The 12,213-nt window shown below is 42.5% G+C and overlaps 1 protein-coding gene across 1 annotated transcript in view; it reads right to left on the bottom strand.

Moving 5' to 3' along the window:
* Nucleotides 1–2,058: 2,058 nt before the first annotated feature.
* Nucleotides 2,059–12,213, bottom strand: part of LOC118386227 (motile sperm domain-containing protein 2-like) — a 31,629-nt gene continuing 21,474 nt past the window's right edge. The window contains exons 11-15 of the mRNA XM_035773779.2: nt 9,770–9,863; nt 9,470–9,566; nt 8,600–8,729; nt 8,205–8,313; nt 2,059–2,664 (exon numbers count right to left, since the gene is read on the bottom strand). Coding sequence (XP_035629672.1) covers nt 2,521–2,664; nt 8,205–8,313; nt 8,600–8,729; nt 9,470–9,566; nt 9,770–9,863 — 574 coding nt within the window. The 3' untranslated portion in view covers nt 2,059–2,520. The remainder of the gene's footprint in view (nt 2,665–8,204; nt 8,314–8,599; nt 8,730–9,469; nt 9,567–9,769; nt 9,864–12,213) is intronic.

Raw genomic sequence — 12,213 nt, forward strand, 5'->3', positions numbered from 1 at the left:
TTCTATACCCCTTCAAAAAACTATTACTTACAATACAGTAGGGTGGTCCTTATTGAGTTATTTCATAACCAGAGTAAAGGGAGCAATTTCAAAATGGATACCGCGATGACCACATTCATTTAAATTATTGCTTATGAACAATTGATTATTAAACGAGCCCCAGAAGAGGTGTCATTCATGTATATGATTCATGGTAGCCTGTCTGTCATCGTGTCTCTTCTCCATGTCTATAACTTCAACAGGAGATAATGTGCTGCCATGAACACGATTTTCCTCTTCTGTGATGATACAGCAACAGCTGCTGAGCCACATACACGTCTTCTCATTATTCGCAATACTCATTACCTCTTCATCGATCCCCTCTCCCAATTTACTGCTTGAGGTAAATCATTGTCCCTTCAAAACGTACAATAAGCATCTTGGGCCACCCGTGCGCATTGAGCCAGCCTTTGATTTACTAGTGCTGAATGTTAAATCAATATTGTGGAGGATATTGTGACTTCTGAGACTCCCCGGTCAGACTTATCAGACCCATGTAATTAGTGGCATCTGGGAAATCAAGAAAGAGACTGGGTCTGTCTGTCAGGGGGAGAGAAGACAAACATGTAATGAACAACTTTCTCTACTGTAATGACTGAATGTAATTCATTAGTGGTGAGAGCGGGTGGGAGCCAGCCTGGGAGGATGTTCATATTGGGTTTTGGACCGCCTTATGTAACCAACAGGATCAATCTGTCTCTGAGTGGATTCTGACAGACTTGGTCAGGTACTGAAGGAGGTATAGATGCACTTAGAGCTTACCCACCTGAATCTGATGCTAAAGCTTTTACCTAAAGCCCCCTAGAGAACCTGGCACTCCATTTAGCTTCGTCCTCCTGCTAAATGCACAGGCACTTACCGCCTCAAATAGCTGCGAAAGCGATTCTCAGTGAGAGCAAAAATACAACAAATAATGCAAGTTTTACACCCACTGCACACATTCTCCTAAAACGATCCAATGACTAATACAAACAGTCCATTGATGCAGGGAGAGTGGTTTCTCAATCGCGTGGTAAAGACTCATACATAGGAACCCTTTAAGAGAAAAGGGAGAGTTCAAAACATCACATGTGAATGAGGAAAAACACAGAAATAGCACTGTTAGGAAACATGAGGTAGCTGAACGTGATCGTCTTATATAAGAAAAAGAAAAGGCTCCAACAGAAGCAAGAGAAAAGCGAAAGCACAGGAAACAATGATGTCTTCAGTGCCAGACCAAACACTATCTTTTTGAGGGCAAAATGCAATCAACCACCAACAACAGACCAGCTGCAGAGCAGTCAGAACAGGAGTATTTATATCTGCAATAAAGCCCCTTTGTGGGGAAAACATTCTGATTGGCTGGGCCTGGCTGACAAGTGGGTGGGCCGATGCGCTCACAGGCCCACCCATGGCTGCACACCAGCTCAGTGATGGGAAATCCATAGATTAGGGCCTAATGAGTTTATTTTAATTGACTGATTTCCTGATGTAACTCAGCAAAATCCTTGAAATTGCTGCATGTTGCATTTATATTTTTGTTCATTATAATATTCTAAGTGTGATCCCCTGCACTGGCTCTGTGGTTGACTGCTCTGCGCTGAATCTTGTTATAGATACCCAGCCTTCCCACTGAGCTCTGTGGGTTCTGCCATTTCCCCATCCTCACCAGTAATTGCCAGGTATTTTTAGGTTTGCCAGCGTAGGGTGATTAAAACAACTGGAGGGAGATAGCACAGAAAGAGATCTTCCTAGGCTCCCAAGAGGTAAGTGGGGAGAGGTTTGTCGAGGTCACACACGACTATTTTTTTCAATTAGGAACCCCAGATTGATAAGGCTTTTATCAAAGAGGGAGGGTGGCAAGGCTGGATCACCGACACTGTTATACTGTTGAAGTAAAATCAGGGTCAAAAGAGAGAAGTTTGAGGTTTGCTTCAGGACTGAGATGGTTATCTACTGTATCAGGATGGAGAAGCTCATGTTGGATAGTGCCTTGTACATGCCAGACACTTATTTTAGCAATTTTATAAGCCAAACAAATTGCAATTGGTTTAAAGAAAAAGTGCACGTTTATTCTTGACCTGATATTTTTATACTATATAATTCAAATGAAATGTTCATTAGGATCAGAAAAATGTACTAAATCATCATCATCATGTTACATATTGAAATAATGAATATGTTACATATTGCAATAAATACTTAATTTATAATTCCATGATTAGTAACAAAAATACATTATTGACTTCATTTCACGGTATCGAGTCTTTAGCTACGGTACCTCTCACAATGCCAAGGAGACTATGAAGAATCTCTCTGGGCAACTGACTGACTACTCCACATGTCCCTAGTTCACTGCTACATAATAAAGCGTTCCTCCATTTCATGACGACAGACATTGTAGAGAAGAGAGTCTGCCTTTGTTTTTTTTTATCACCAAGTTCAATACCAGCCCTGTTTGTTGGTTTAGCTTTAAGCTGCTGTAGACAAGGTTGAGTCCAGTCAGGAAGCCCCAGAAAGGTGGTAGAGAGTCAGGAAGCTGAACATCATGACAACCAGCACCAGACCAATCAGGACCTGCTGGACCCACAGACACTGGTCCAGCTTCTGCTCCAGCCTGGCGTTACACACCATCACACGCATCAGCTGCAGAGGAGAACATTTGATTACTTCATCTTACTAATTTATTCACTTTTCAGTCTCCCATATCAATTTGACACTACTAAAATGTTTCAGAAAACTACACAATTCACCATAATTATAACCCCAATGGCTCTAATTGTGTAAAAAAAGATTATACAAAGAAAGTAAATCAAGTTCAAGTACAGAAAATACATTGGTTAATATGCAGTGCCTATAGAAAGTCTACACTCTCCTTAAAGAGAAGAAGCCTTATGGGAGGAGCGATTACAAGAAACAAACTCAGTTTACCCTTTTATCTGTGGATTAATTGTCAGAGTAGAGGACCTTATGCATCAGGTAAAATAACAACCCAATGTTTATATCCCAGAATAAATTAGGTACCAACCGCAAGCCAGCTAGTTAAATTGCCATGAATGTTTAATGTGTTTTGACCAGTCCCCAAATTAATATAGTTGGTTCAGAGTTCGTTTTTATATTTCAACCTGCGTCTCCTGATCGTGTCTGGTGTGGATGGACAAAATCAACATGTGTGCGATTTAGTCCGTATGTGCTTCATTACACGTTAGAAACATCTTTGGCAAGCGATAACAGCTGTAAGTCTCCTGGGATAAGTGGAGTAATAACTTTTCACACCTGTATTGTGCAATATTTCCCCATTATTATTTTCTAAATTCTTCACGCTCAGTCAAGGTGTTGGGGACCATTGCTTGACAGCCATTTTCAATTCTTAGCATATATTTAACAGATTTAAGTAAAAACTGTAACTTGGCCACTCACAAACATTCACTGTGTAGATGTTGCCTTCTCATGTGGGTTATTGTCCTGCTGGAAAGTGAATTCCTCTCCCAGTGTCTGGTGTAAAGCAGACTGAAGCAGGTTTTCCTCTAGGATTTTGCCTGTGCTTAGCTCCATCCCGTTTCTTTTCATCCTGAAAAGCTGCCCAGTCCTTAACGATGACAAGCACACCCATAACATGATGCAGCCACCACCATGCTTGAAAATAAGGAGGCAGTTACTCAGTGACGTGTTGGATTTGCCCCAAACAAACAGCTCTGCATTTATGCCAAAAAGTGTATTCCTTTGCCGTGTTTTATTTGCAGTATTACTTTAGTGTCTTGTTACATGTTTTGGAATATATATTCTATATATTTGTATTCTTCTTTTCACTGTCATTTAGGTTATTATTGTGGAGTCTATAATGATACATCCTCAGTTCTCCCATCACAGCCATTGAACTCTGTAGCTGTTTTAAAGTCACCAATGGCCGCATGTTAAACCTCTGGGGTAAGGGGCAGTATTTTGACCCCCGGATGAAAAGCCTGCCCAAAGTAAACTGCCTGTTACAGAAGCTAGGATATGCATATAATTGGTCGATTTAGATAGAAAACACACTAAAGGTTCTAAAACTGTTAAAATGATGTCTGTGAGTATAACAGAACTGATATGGCAGGTGAAACCCCGAGGACAAACCATCCCCCCCCAAAATAACTTCAGTTTACCACTATTTTCAATGGCTAGTACTATAATTATAAGCCCAAGTCCTCCCCAATTGCAGTTCCTAGGGCTTCCAATAGATGGGCTTCCAATAGATGTCAAGGATCTAGGATCAAGAGAGACGCTCAAGTGTTTTAGTACTATATCTCTTGACACAATGATGAAAATAATCATGACCTCTAAACCTTCAAGCTGTATACTGGACCCTATTCCAACTAAACTACTGAAAGAGCTGCTTCCTGTGCTTGGCCCTCCTATGTTGAACATAATAAACGGCTCTCTATCCACTGGATGTGTACCAAACTCACTAAAAGTGGCAGTAATAAAGCCTCTCTTGAAAAAGCCAAACCATGACCCAGAAAATATAAAAAACTATCGGCCTATATCGAATCTTCCATTCCTCTCAAAAATTTTAGAGAAGGCTGTTGCGCAGCAACTCACTGCCTTCCTGAAGACAAACAATGTATACGAAATGCTTCAGTCTGGTTTTAGACCCCATCATAGCACTGAGACGGCACTTGTGAAGGTGGTAAATGACATTTTAATGGCATCGGACCGAGGCTCTGCATCTGTCCTCGTGCTCCTAGACCTTAGTACTGCTTTTGATACCATCGATCACCACATTCTTTTGGAGAGATTGGAAACCCAAATTGGTCTACACGGACATGTTCTGGCCTGGTTTAGGTCTTATCTGTCGGAAAGATATCAGTTTGTCTCTGTGAATGGTTTGTCCTCTGACAAATCAACTGTAAATTTCGGTGTTCCTCAAGGTTCTGTTTTAGGACCACTATTGTTTTCACTATATATTTTACCTCTTGGGGATGTTATTCGAAAACATAATGTAAACTTTCACTGCTATGCGGATGACACACAGCTGTACATTTCAATGAAACATGGTGAAGCCCCAAAATTGCCCTCGCTAGAAGCATGTGTTTCAGACATAAGGAAGTGGATGGCTGCAAACTTTCTACTATTAAACTCGGACAAAACAGAGATGCTTGTACTAGGTCCCAAGAAACAAAGAGATCTTCTGTTGAATCTGACAATTAATCTTAATGGTTGTACAGTCGTCTCAAATAAAACTGTGAAGGACCTCGGCGTTACTCTGGACCCTGATCTCTCTTTTGAAGAACATATCAAGACCATTTCGAGGACAGCATTTTTCCATCTACGTAATATTGCAAAAATCAGAAACTTTCTGTCCAAAAATGATGCAGAAAAATTAATCCATGCTTTTGTCACTTCTAGGTTAGACTACTGCAATGCTCTATTTTCCGGCTACCCGGATAAAGCACTAAATAAACTTCAGTTAGTGCTAAATACGGCTGCTAGAATCCTGACTAGAACCAAAAAAATTGATCATATTACTCCAGTGCTAGCCTCTCTACACTGGCTTCCTGTCAAAGCAAGGGCTGATTTCAAGGTTTTACTGCTAACCTACAAAGCATTACATGGGCTTGCTCCTACCTACCTCTCTGATTTGGTCCTGCCGTACATACCTACACGTACGCTACGGTCACAAGACGAGGCCTCCTAATTGTCCCTAGAATTTCTAAGCAAACAGCTGGAGGCAGGGCTTTCTCCTATAGAGCTCCATTTTTATGGAACGGTCTGCCTACCCATGTCAGAGACGCAAACTCGGTCTCAACCTTTAAGTCTTTACTGAAGACTCATCTCTTCAGTGGGTCATATGATTGAGTGTAGTCTGGCCCAGGAGTGGGAGGGTGAACGGAAAGGCTCTGGAGCAACGAACCGCCCTTGCTGTCTCTGCCTGGCCGGTTCCCCTCTTTCCACTGGGATTCTCTGCCTCTAACCCTGTTACGGGGCTGAGTCACTGGCTTGCTGGGGCTCTCTCATGCCGTCCCTGGGGGTGCGTCACCTGGGTGGGTTGATTCACTGTTGTGGTCGGCCTGTCTGGGTTGCCCCCCTGGGTTGTACCGTGGCGGAGATCTTTGTGGGCTATACTCGGCCTTGTCTCAGGATGGTAAGTTGGTGGTTGAAGATATCCCTCTAGTGGTGTGGGGGCTGTGCTTTGGCAAAGTGGGTGGGGTTATATCCTTCCTGTTTGGCCCTGTCCGGGGTGTCCTCGGATGGGGCCACAGTGTCTCCTGACCCCTCCTGTCTCAGCCTCCAGTATTTATGCTGCAGTAGTTTATGTGTCCGGGGGCTAGGGTCAGTTTGTTATATCTGGAGTACTTCTCCTGTCCTATTCGGTGTCCTGTGTGAATCTAAGTGTGCGTTCTCTAATTCTCTCCTTCTCTCTTTCTTTCTCTCTCTCGGAGGACCTGAACCCTAGGACCATGCCCCAGGACTACCTGACATGATGACTCCTTGCTGTCCCCAGTCCACCTGGCCATGCTGCTGCTCCAGTTTCAACTGGCCTGGGCCCTAGGACCATGTCCCAGGACTACCTGACATGATGACTCCTTGCTGTCCCCAGTCCACCTGGCCATGCTGCTGCTCCAGTTTCAACTGTTCTGCCTTACTATTATTCAACCATGCTGGTCATTTATGAACATTTGAACATCTTGGCCACGTTCTGTTATAATCTCCACCCGGCACAGCCAGAAGAGGACTGGCCACCCCACATATGCTCTCTCTAATTCTCTCTTTCTTTCTCTCTCTCGGAGGACCTGAGCCCTAGGACCGTGCCCCAGGACTACCTGACATGATGGCTCCTTGCTGTCCCCAGTCCACCTGACTGTGCTGCTGCTCCAGTTTCAACTGTTCTGCCTTATTATTATTCGACCATGCTGGTCATTTATGAACATTTGAACATCTTGGTCATGTTTTGTTATAATCTCTACCCGGCACAGCCAGAAGAGGACTGGCCACCCCACATAGCCCGGTTCCTCTCTAGGTTTCTTCCTAGGTTTTGGCCTTTCTAGGGAGTTTTACCTAGCCACCGTGCTTTTACACCTGCATCGTTTGCTGTTTGGGGTTTTAGGCTGGGTTTCTGTACAGCACTTTGAGATATCAGCTGATGTACAAAGGGCTATATAAATAAATTTGATTTGATTTGATGTCAACAGTCTTTAGAAAGAATTACAGGCTGGTTTTTGGAAAAATGACCAAGAAATTGTAGTTTTTCTAGGTGGCTGCCATTTTGGCTGTAGTGTTTCCAAGCGCGAGGAGGAAAGTGCGTTCTTTCTTCTTTATCCCCGGTAATGAACATACTATTCTCCGTCTTAAATTGTATTGTTTATTTGCGTATTAGGATACCTAAGGTTTGATTATAAACGTTGTTTGACTTGTTCGGAAATTATTAGTAACGTTTGGGATTAATTTTGTGGAAGGGAAACTGAGTGGATTATTGACTGAATGAAGTGCGCCAACTAAAGGACATTATCGAACAAAAGGATAATTTGTGATGTAACTGGGACTTTTTGGAGTGCAAACAGAGGAAGATCAAAGGTAAGGCATTTTTTATATCGCTATTTCTGACTTTCGAGTCGCACCTGCCTGGTTGAAATATGATTTTCATGTGTTTGTATGTGGGGTGCTGTCCTCAGATAATTGCATGGTTTGCTTTCGCCATAAAGCCTTTTTGAAATCTGACACGGCGGCTGGATTAACAGAAAGTTAAGCTTTATTTTGATGTATAACACATATATTTTCAAGAATGTTAAATATTTTAATTTAATATTTTTGAATTTCGCGCTCTGCAATTTCACTGGATGTTGGCCAGGTGGGGCGCCACCGTCCCACATACCCGTAAGAAGTTAACATCCCTGAGCAGTTTCATTCCTGTCCTGCAGCTCAGTTCAGTTTGATGTTAAGCCAATGTTTTACTTCTGAATTAATTTAGGGAGGGTGAATACTTATGCAACAACTATATTTTAGTTATTACATTTTATTACGCGTCACTTTGACATTACGGAGTATTTTGTGAAGATCAATCCCCCCCCCCCCTTTTCAAATCTATTTAAATCGCACTTTGTAATGCAACAAAATGTGAAAAAAGTTCAAGGGGGTGTAGATTTTCTATAGGCACTGTATAGGTTAATAAGTTATTGTGGGATGAGGTGTATATTCCAATCAGAGTTCACCGTTGTGTGCAGGTCTGGGTGGCCATTGGCTCCTCCTTCCACAGGGTTGTCACATCCACTCGGATAGCTCAGAATGGGCTTAGTGCTCTCCAGGACGTGACATCGTAATCTACAGGAAGGACAGGATACAGTCATGTCAGAAAGGGCCGGGAAGAGGGGATTATCAGCCTGCTAGGTCACTGACATTCACTAGCCATGCTGAGGCAATCTGTGATGTACACTGCAAGACCACAATGGGTTAAGTCAATCAAAGTCATCTTCGAGGTCATTATAGATTTTGATAGTGGCATATCAAATGACTACCTGCCCCTTGAATGAACTGGTAATAAAAACGTATAAAAAGGTATTCACATATTCCCATTCCCGTCCATGATGAGACATTGATGGTGGTGTACCTGTGATCCATGATCTTGGTTTTGGGCATGTCCTTCCAGAACTGAGCGAGCTCTGGTGATCCAGCACCGGCGTTCTGCTCCATCTCAGCAGCCATGACCAAGAAGCGGTCCTGCAGAGACGCCTGGTAGCCTGCACAAACACATCCAGGGCACTCGTTCTCTCATTGAACTCTGAATGATATTTAATCTCTGTATATTGTTCAGTTTATGTATCTAGAGTCCTACATATGGATGGGATCACCCCACTGCTGTCAGCATCAAAGTCTCAGATATAGAAGTGAAAGAGCTGACTCATTTACAGATACAGTGAGGGTTCTTATCCACTAGAACTAAGTGAACAAGATGGAAGCGATAGATGGCGGCTCTCAAACATGTAATTAATGAGTTTCAAAGTTAATACCCAGAGAGAGAGAAAAAACCCCTCAAACTTTGGAATAGTGCCAGAATTCAAATCTTCAAAAAACCCATGTCTAGTACATCAGAGGCCATGATTGAACGCCTCGGAACTTCTTATCAGCCAAGTCCCTGCATCCCAACTCAATGTTGGTCTCAAGTGATTGAGGTAAAAACATTGACCTTAGAGGTTTCAGCCTTCCAGGAGAGTACTGAAAGTGTCTCAATAAAGTTTATTCACCCTCTGTTAGATTTCTGAAGTCTCGGTTTAGGGGAAGATAAGAGATTATTATTTTATCACTCTTAAAATATGTATGTCGGGCAAAAGAAAGCTGCACTCTGTCAGCACTTCCCAAAATGAATAGACTGGACCTTTTGATTATTCTGAAGTTTCTGCAGGAGCATTTGGAAACATTCAAAGGACGAAGTAGGTAAGAGGAGGAGAGACAATGCAGAGAGATAAGATCAGTACTCTACCGCCATGTAAAGACACCACTATATCCACAGACGCGCCCGGTTCACAGCTGCTGTTGCTGGGCTTCACTCTGTACTTCTCAGGTGCTGTGGTTCGTACCTGTAAAGGGACACACACGCTCAGGTCAGCTTGGAGACTGACAACAACATTGTGTATTTTGTGCAAATGCACACCACTGTGTATCAGACACACACACACACACACACACACACACACACACACACACACACACACACACACACACACACACACACACGCACACGCACACGCACACGCACACGCACACATGCACACACACACACCTTGAAGGCCACTTGATTCTTGGACACATTATCGAGGATGATAAGACACTTCCTCTCAGACTCTTTGGTGCCAAAACTCAGCTCCTCTGCTGGACTGGAAGAAAGAGAAAAGACAGGAGAAACAGCATATGAAGAGAAGGTTGCTACGACTGAATTTGTGTCTAACTAAATTAATGAATGTATTTTTCTTTAAGCCATTGGCCACAATGGCTATCTGGGTGTTCAAAACAAGCCAATACATCTGTTAAAAGTGGATAGCAACAGCAGCTTGCTTTACAGCGTGCTGTTGTTTTTCCTCTCCGTGATATCTTAGCTTTAACAATCTTTTTGACTAAGCTTCGTGAGCTTAGATGAAGATGTTGCATCCTGAGAGTGATTTTGGTATGATTACCCAGGGACGTGTAACTTCCGTTAGCTTCTGTTAGTTTCTGTTGTTACAAATTTACTAAACAGCTGCTGTACCACCATCTACCTCAATATTATTAGCTAACATGGCAGATTATGGCCATCTGTGCAGGCATGAGTAAACAAAAAGCCTGGTATCCTACAGAGATGCTGAAACAAATGTGTGTGTGTGCTCTCAACATAAGGAGAGCCTTGATTGACGTCAACATGTTCTTTAGCATATTTTTAAAGGGGGTTCTTTCCATAGAAATATCGCCTGACATTGTTTCTCTGGGCCAAATGCTCAGTCTCTGATGTGCTGTGTCTCCTCCTGACCCATATGGAGCTGTCTGTCAGGCTCCTGGGTACTAGGCTGCCTCTAGCCTGGCTGAACCCATTTATGGGGAACATGGAGAATTACACCACATTATTATCCAGGTTTAGGGTGAAAACATCTGTGATCTGGCATCAAAGCTGTGAAATCCAGAGCAGCAGTGCAAAAAATCCATGGCCTGAGAAATTAGCCACAAGGTGCTCTGATTTGCTCTTCAACACTCAGCACACCCCATTCACTCAACGCACCCCATTCACTCAGCGCAGGTTTAAGGGATTATTCTGTAATTGGATAATTCAGCCTCAGTGAACACTTCCCCACACAGCAATACTGTGGAATCCTGATGGCCTGCTACAGTACCTACTGAAAACTGAAATGGCAAACAGGATTCAAATCCCTGTCTAGCGCATATAATCAAATAAAATGTCATTTGTCACATGCGCCGAATACAACAGGTGTAGTAGACCTTATCCTGAAATGCTTACTTACAAGCCCTTAAACAACAATGCAGTTAAGAAAAATATTTACTAAACAAACTAAAGTAAAAAATAAATAAAAGAGTAACAAAATACCAAGGCTATATACAGGGGGTACCGGTACTGAGTCAATGTGTGTGGGTACAGGTTAGTCGAGGTAATCGAGGTAATACGTACACGTAGGTAAGGGTAAAGTGACCATCCATAGATAGATAATAAACAGCGAGTAGCAGCAGTGTAAAACAACAAACAGTCCAGGTAGCCATTTGATTAGCTGTTCAGCTGTCTTATAGTTTGTGGGTAGAAGCTGTTAACTTCTTATGGCTGCAGGGGCAGTATTGAGTAGCTTGGATGAAAGGTTGCTCCTCAGTCCCAGTTGCTAATATATGCATATTATTATTAGTATTGGATAGAAAGCACTCTGAAGTTTCTAAAACTGTTTGAATGATGTATGTGAGTATAACACAACTCATATGGCAGGCAAAAACCTGAGAAGAAATCCAAACAGGAAGTGGGAAATCTGAGGTTGGTCGATTTTCAACCCAGCGTGCTAACATAAATGATGGACATTATCGAACGAAATCAAATATTGAATGTGGAACTGGGATTCCTGGGAGTGCATTCTGATGAAGATCATCCTAGGTAAGTGAATATTTATAATGCTATTTCTGACTTTTGTTGACTATCCAATATGGCGATATCTTTTTGGCTGCTTTGTTGTTTGAAAGCTGTACTCAGATTATTGCATGGTTTGCTTTTTCCGTAAAGTTTTTTTGAAATCTGACACAGAGGTTGCATTAACTTCTTATGGCTGCAGGGGCACTATTGAGTAGGTGCCCAGTGTAAACGGCCTGCTCCTCAGTCTCAGTTGCTAATTTATGCATATTATTATTAGTATTGGATAGAAAACACTCGGAAGTTTCTAAAACTGTTTGAATGATGTCTGTGAGTATAACAGAATTCATATGGCAGGCAAAAACGTGAGAAGAAATCCAAACAGGAAGTGAGAAATCTGAGGTTGGTGGATTTTCAAACCAGGCCCTATTGAATTCACATTGGGATATGAATGAAGTTGCACTTCCTAGGGCTTCCACTAGATGTCAACCGTCTTTAGAAACTTGAATGAGGATTCTGGTCGTGGTCCTTCTGTAGCTCAGTTGGTAGAGCATGGCGCTTGTAACGCCAGGGTAGTGGGTTCGATTCCCGGGACCACCCATACGTAGAATGTATGCACACATGACTGTAAGTCG

This window comes from Oncorhynchus keta, chromosome 7 (assembly GCF_023373465.1).
Source record: "Oncorhynchus keta strain PuntledgeMale-10-30-2019 chromosome 7, Oket_V2, whole genome shotgun sequence".
Lineage (NCBI taxonomy): Eukaryota > Metazoa > Chordata > Actinopteri > Salmoniformes > Salmonidae > Oncorhynchus > Oncorhynchus keta.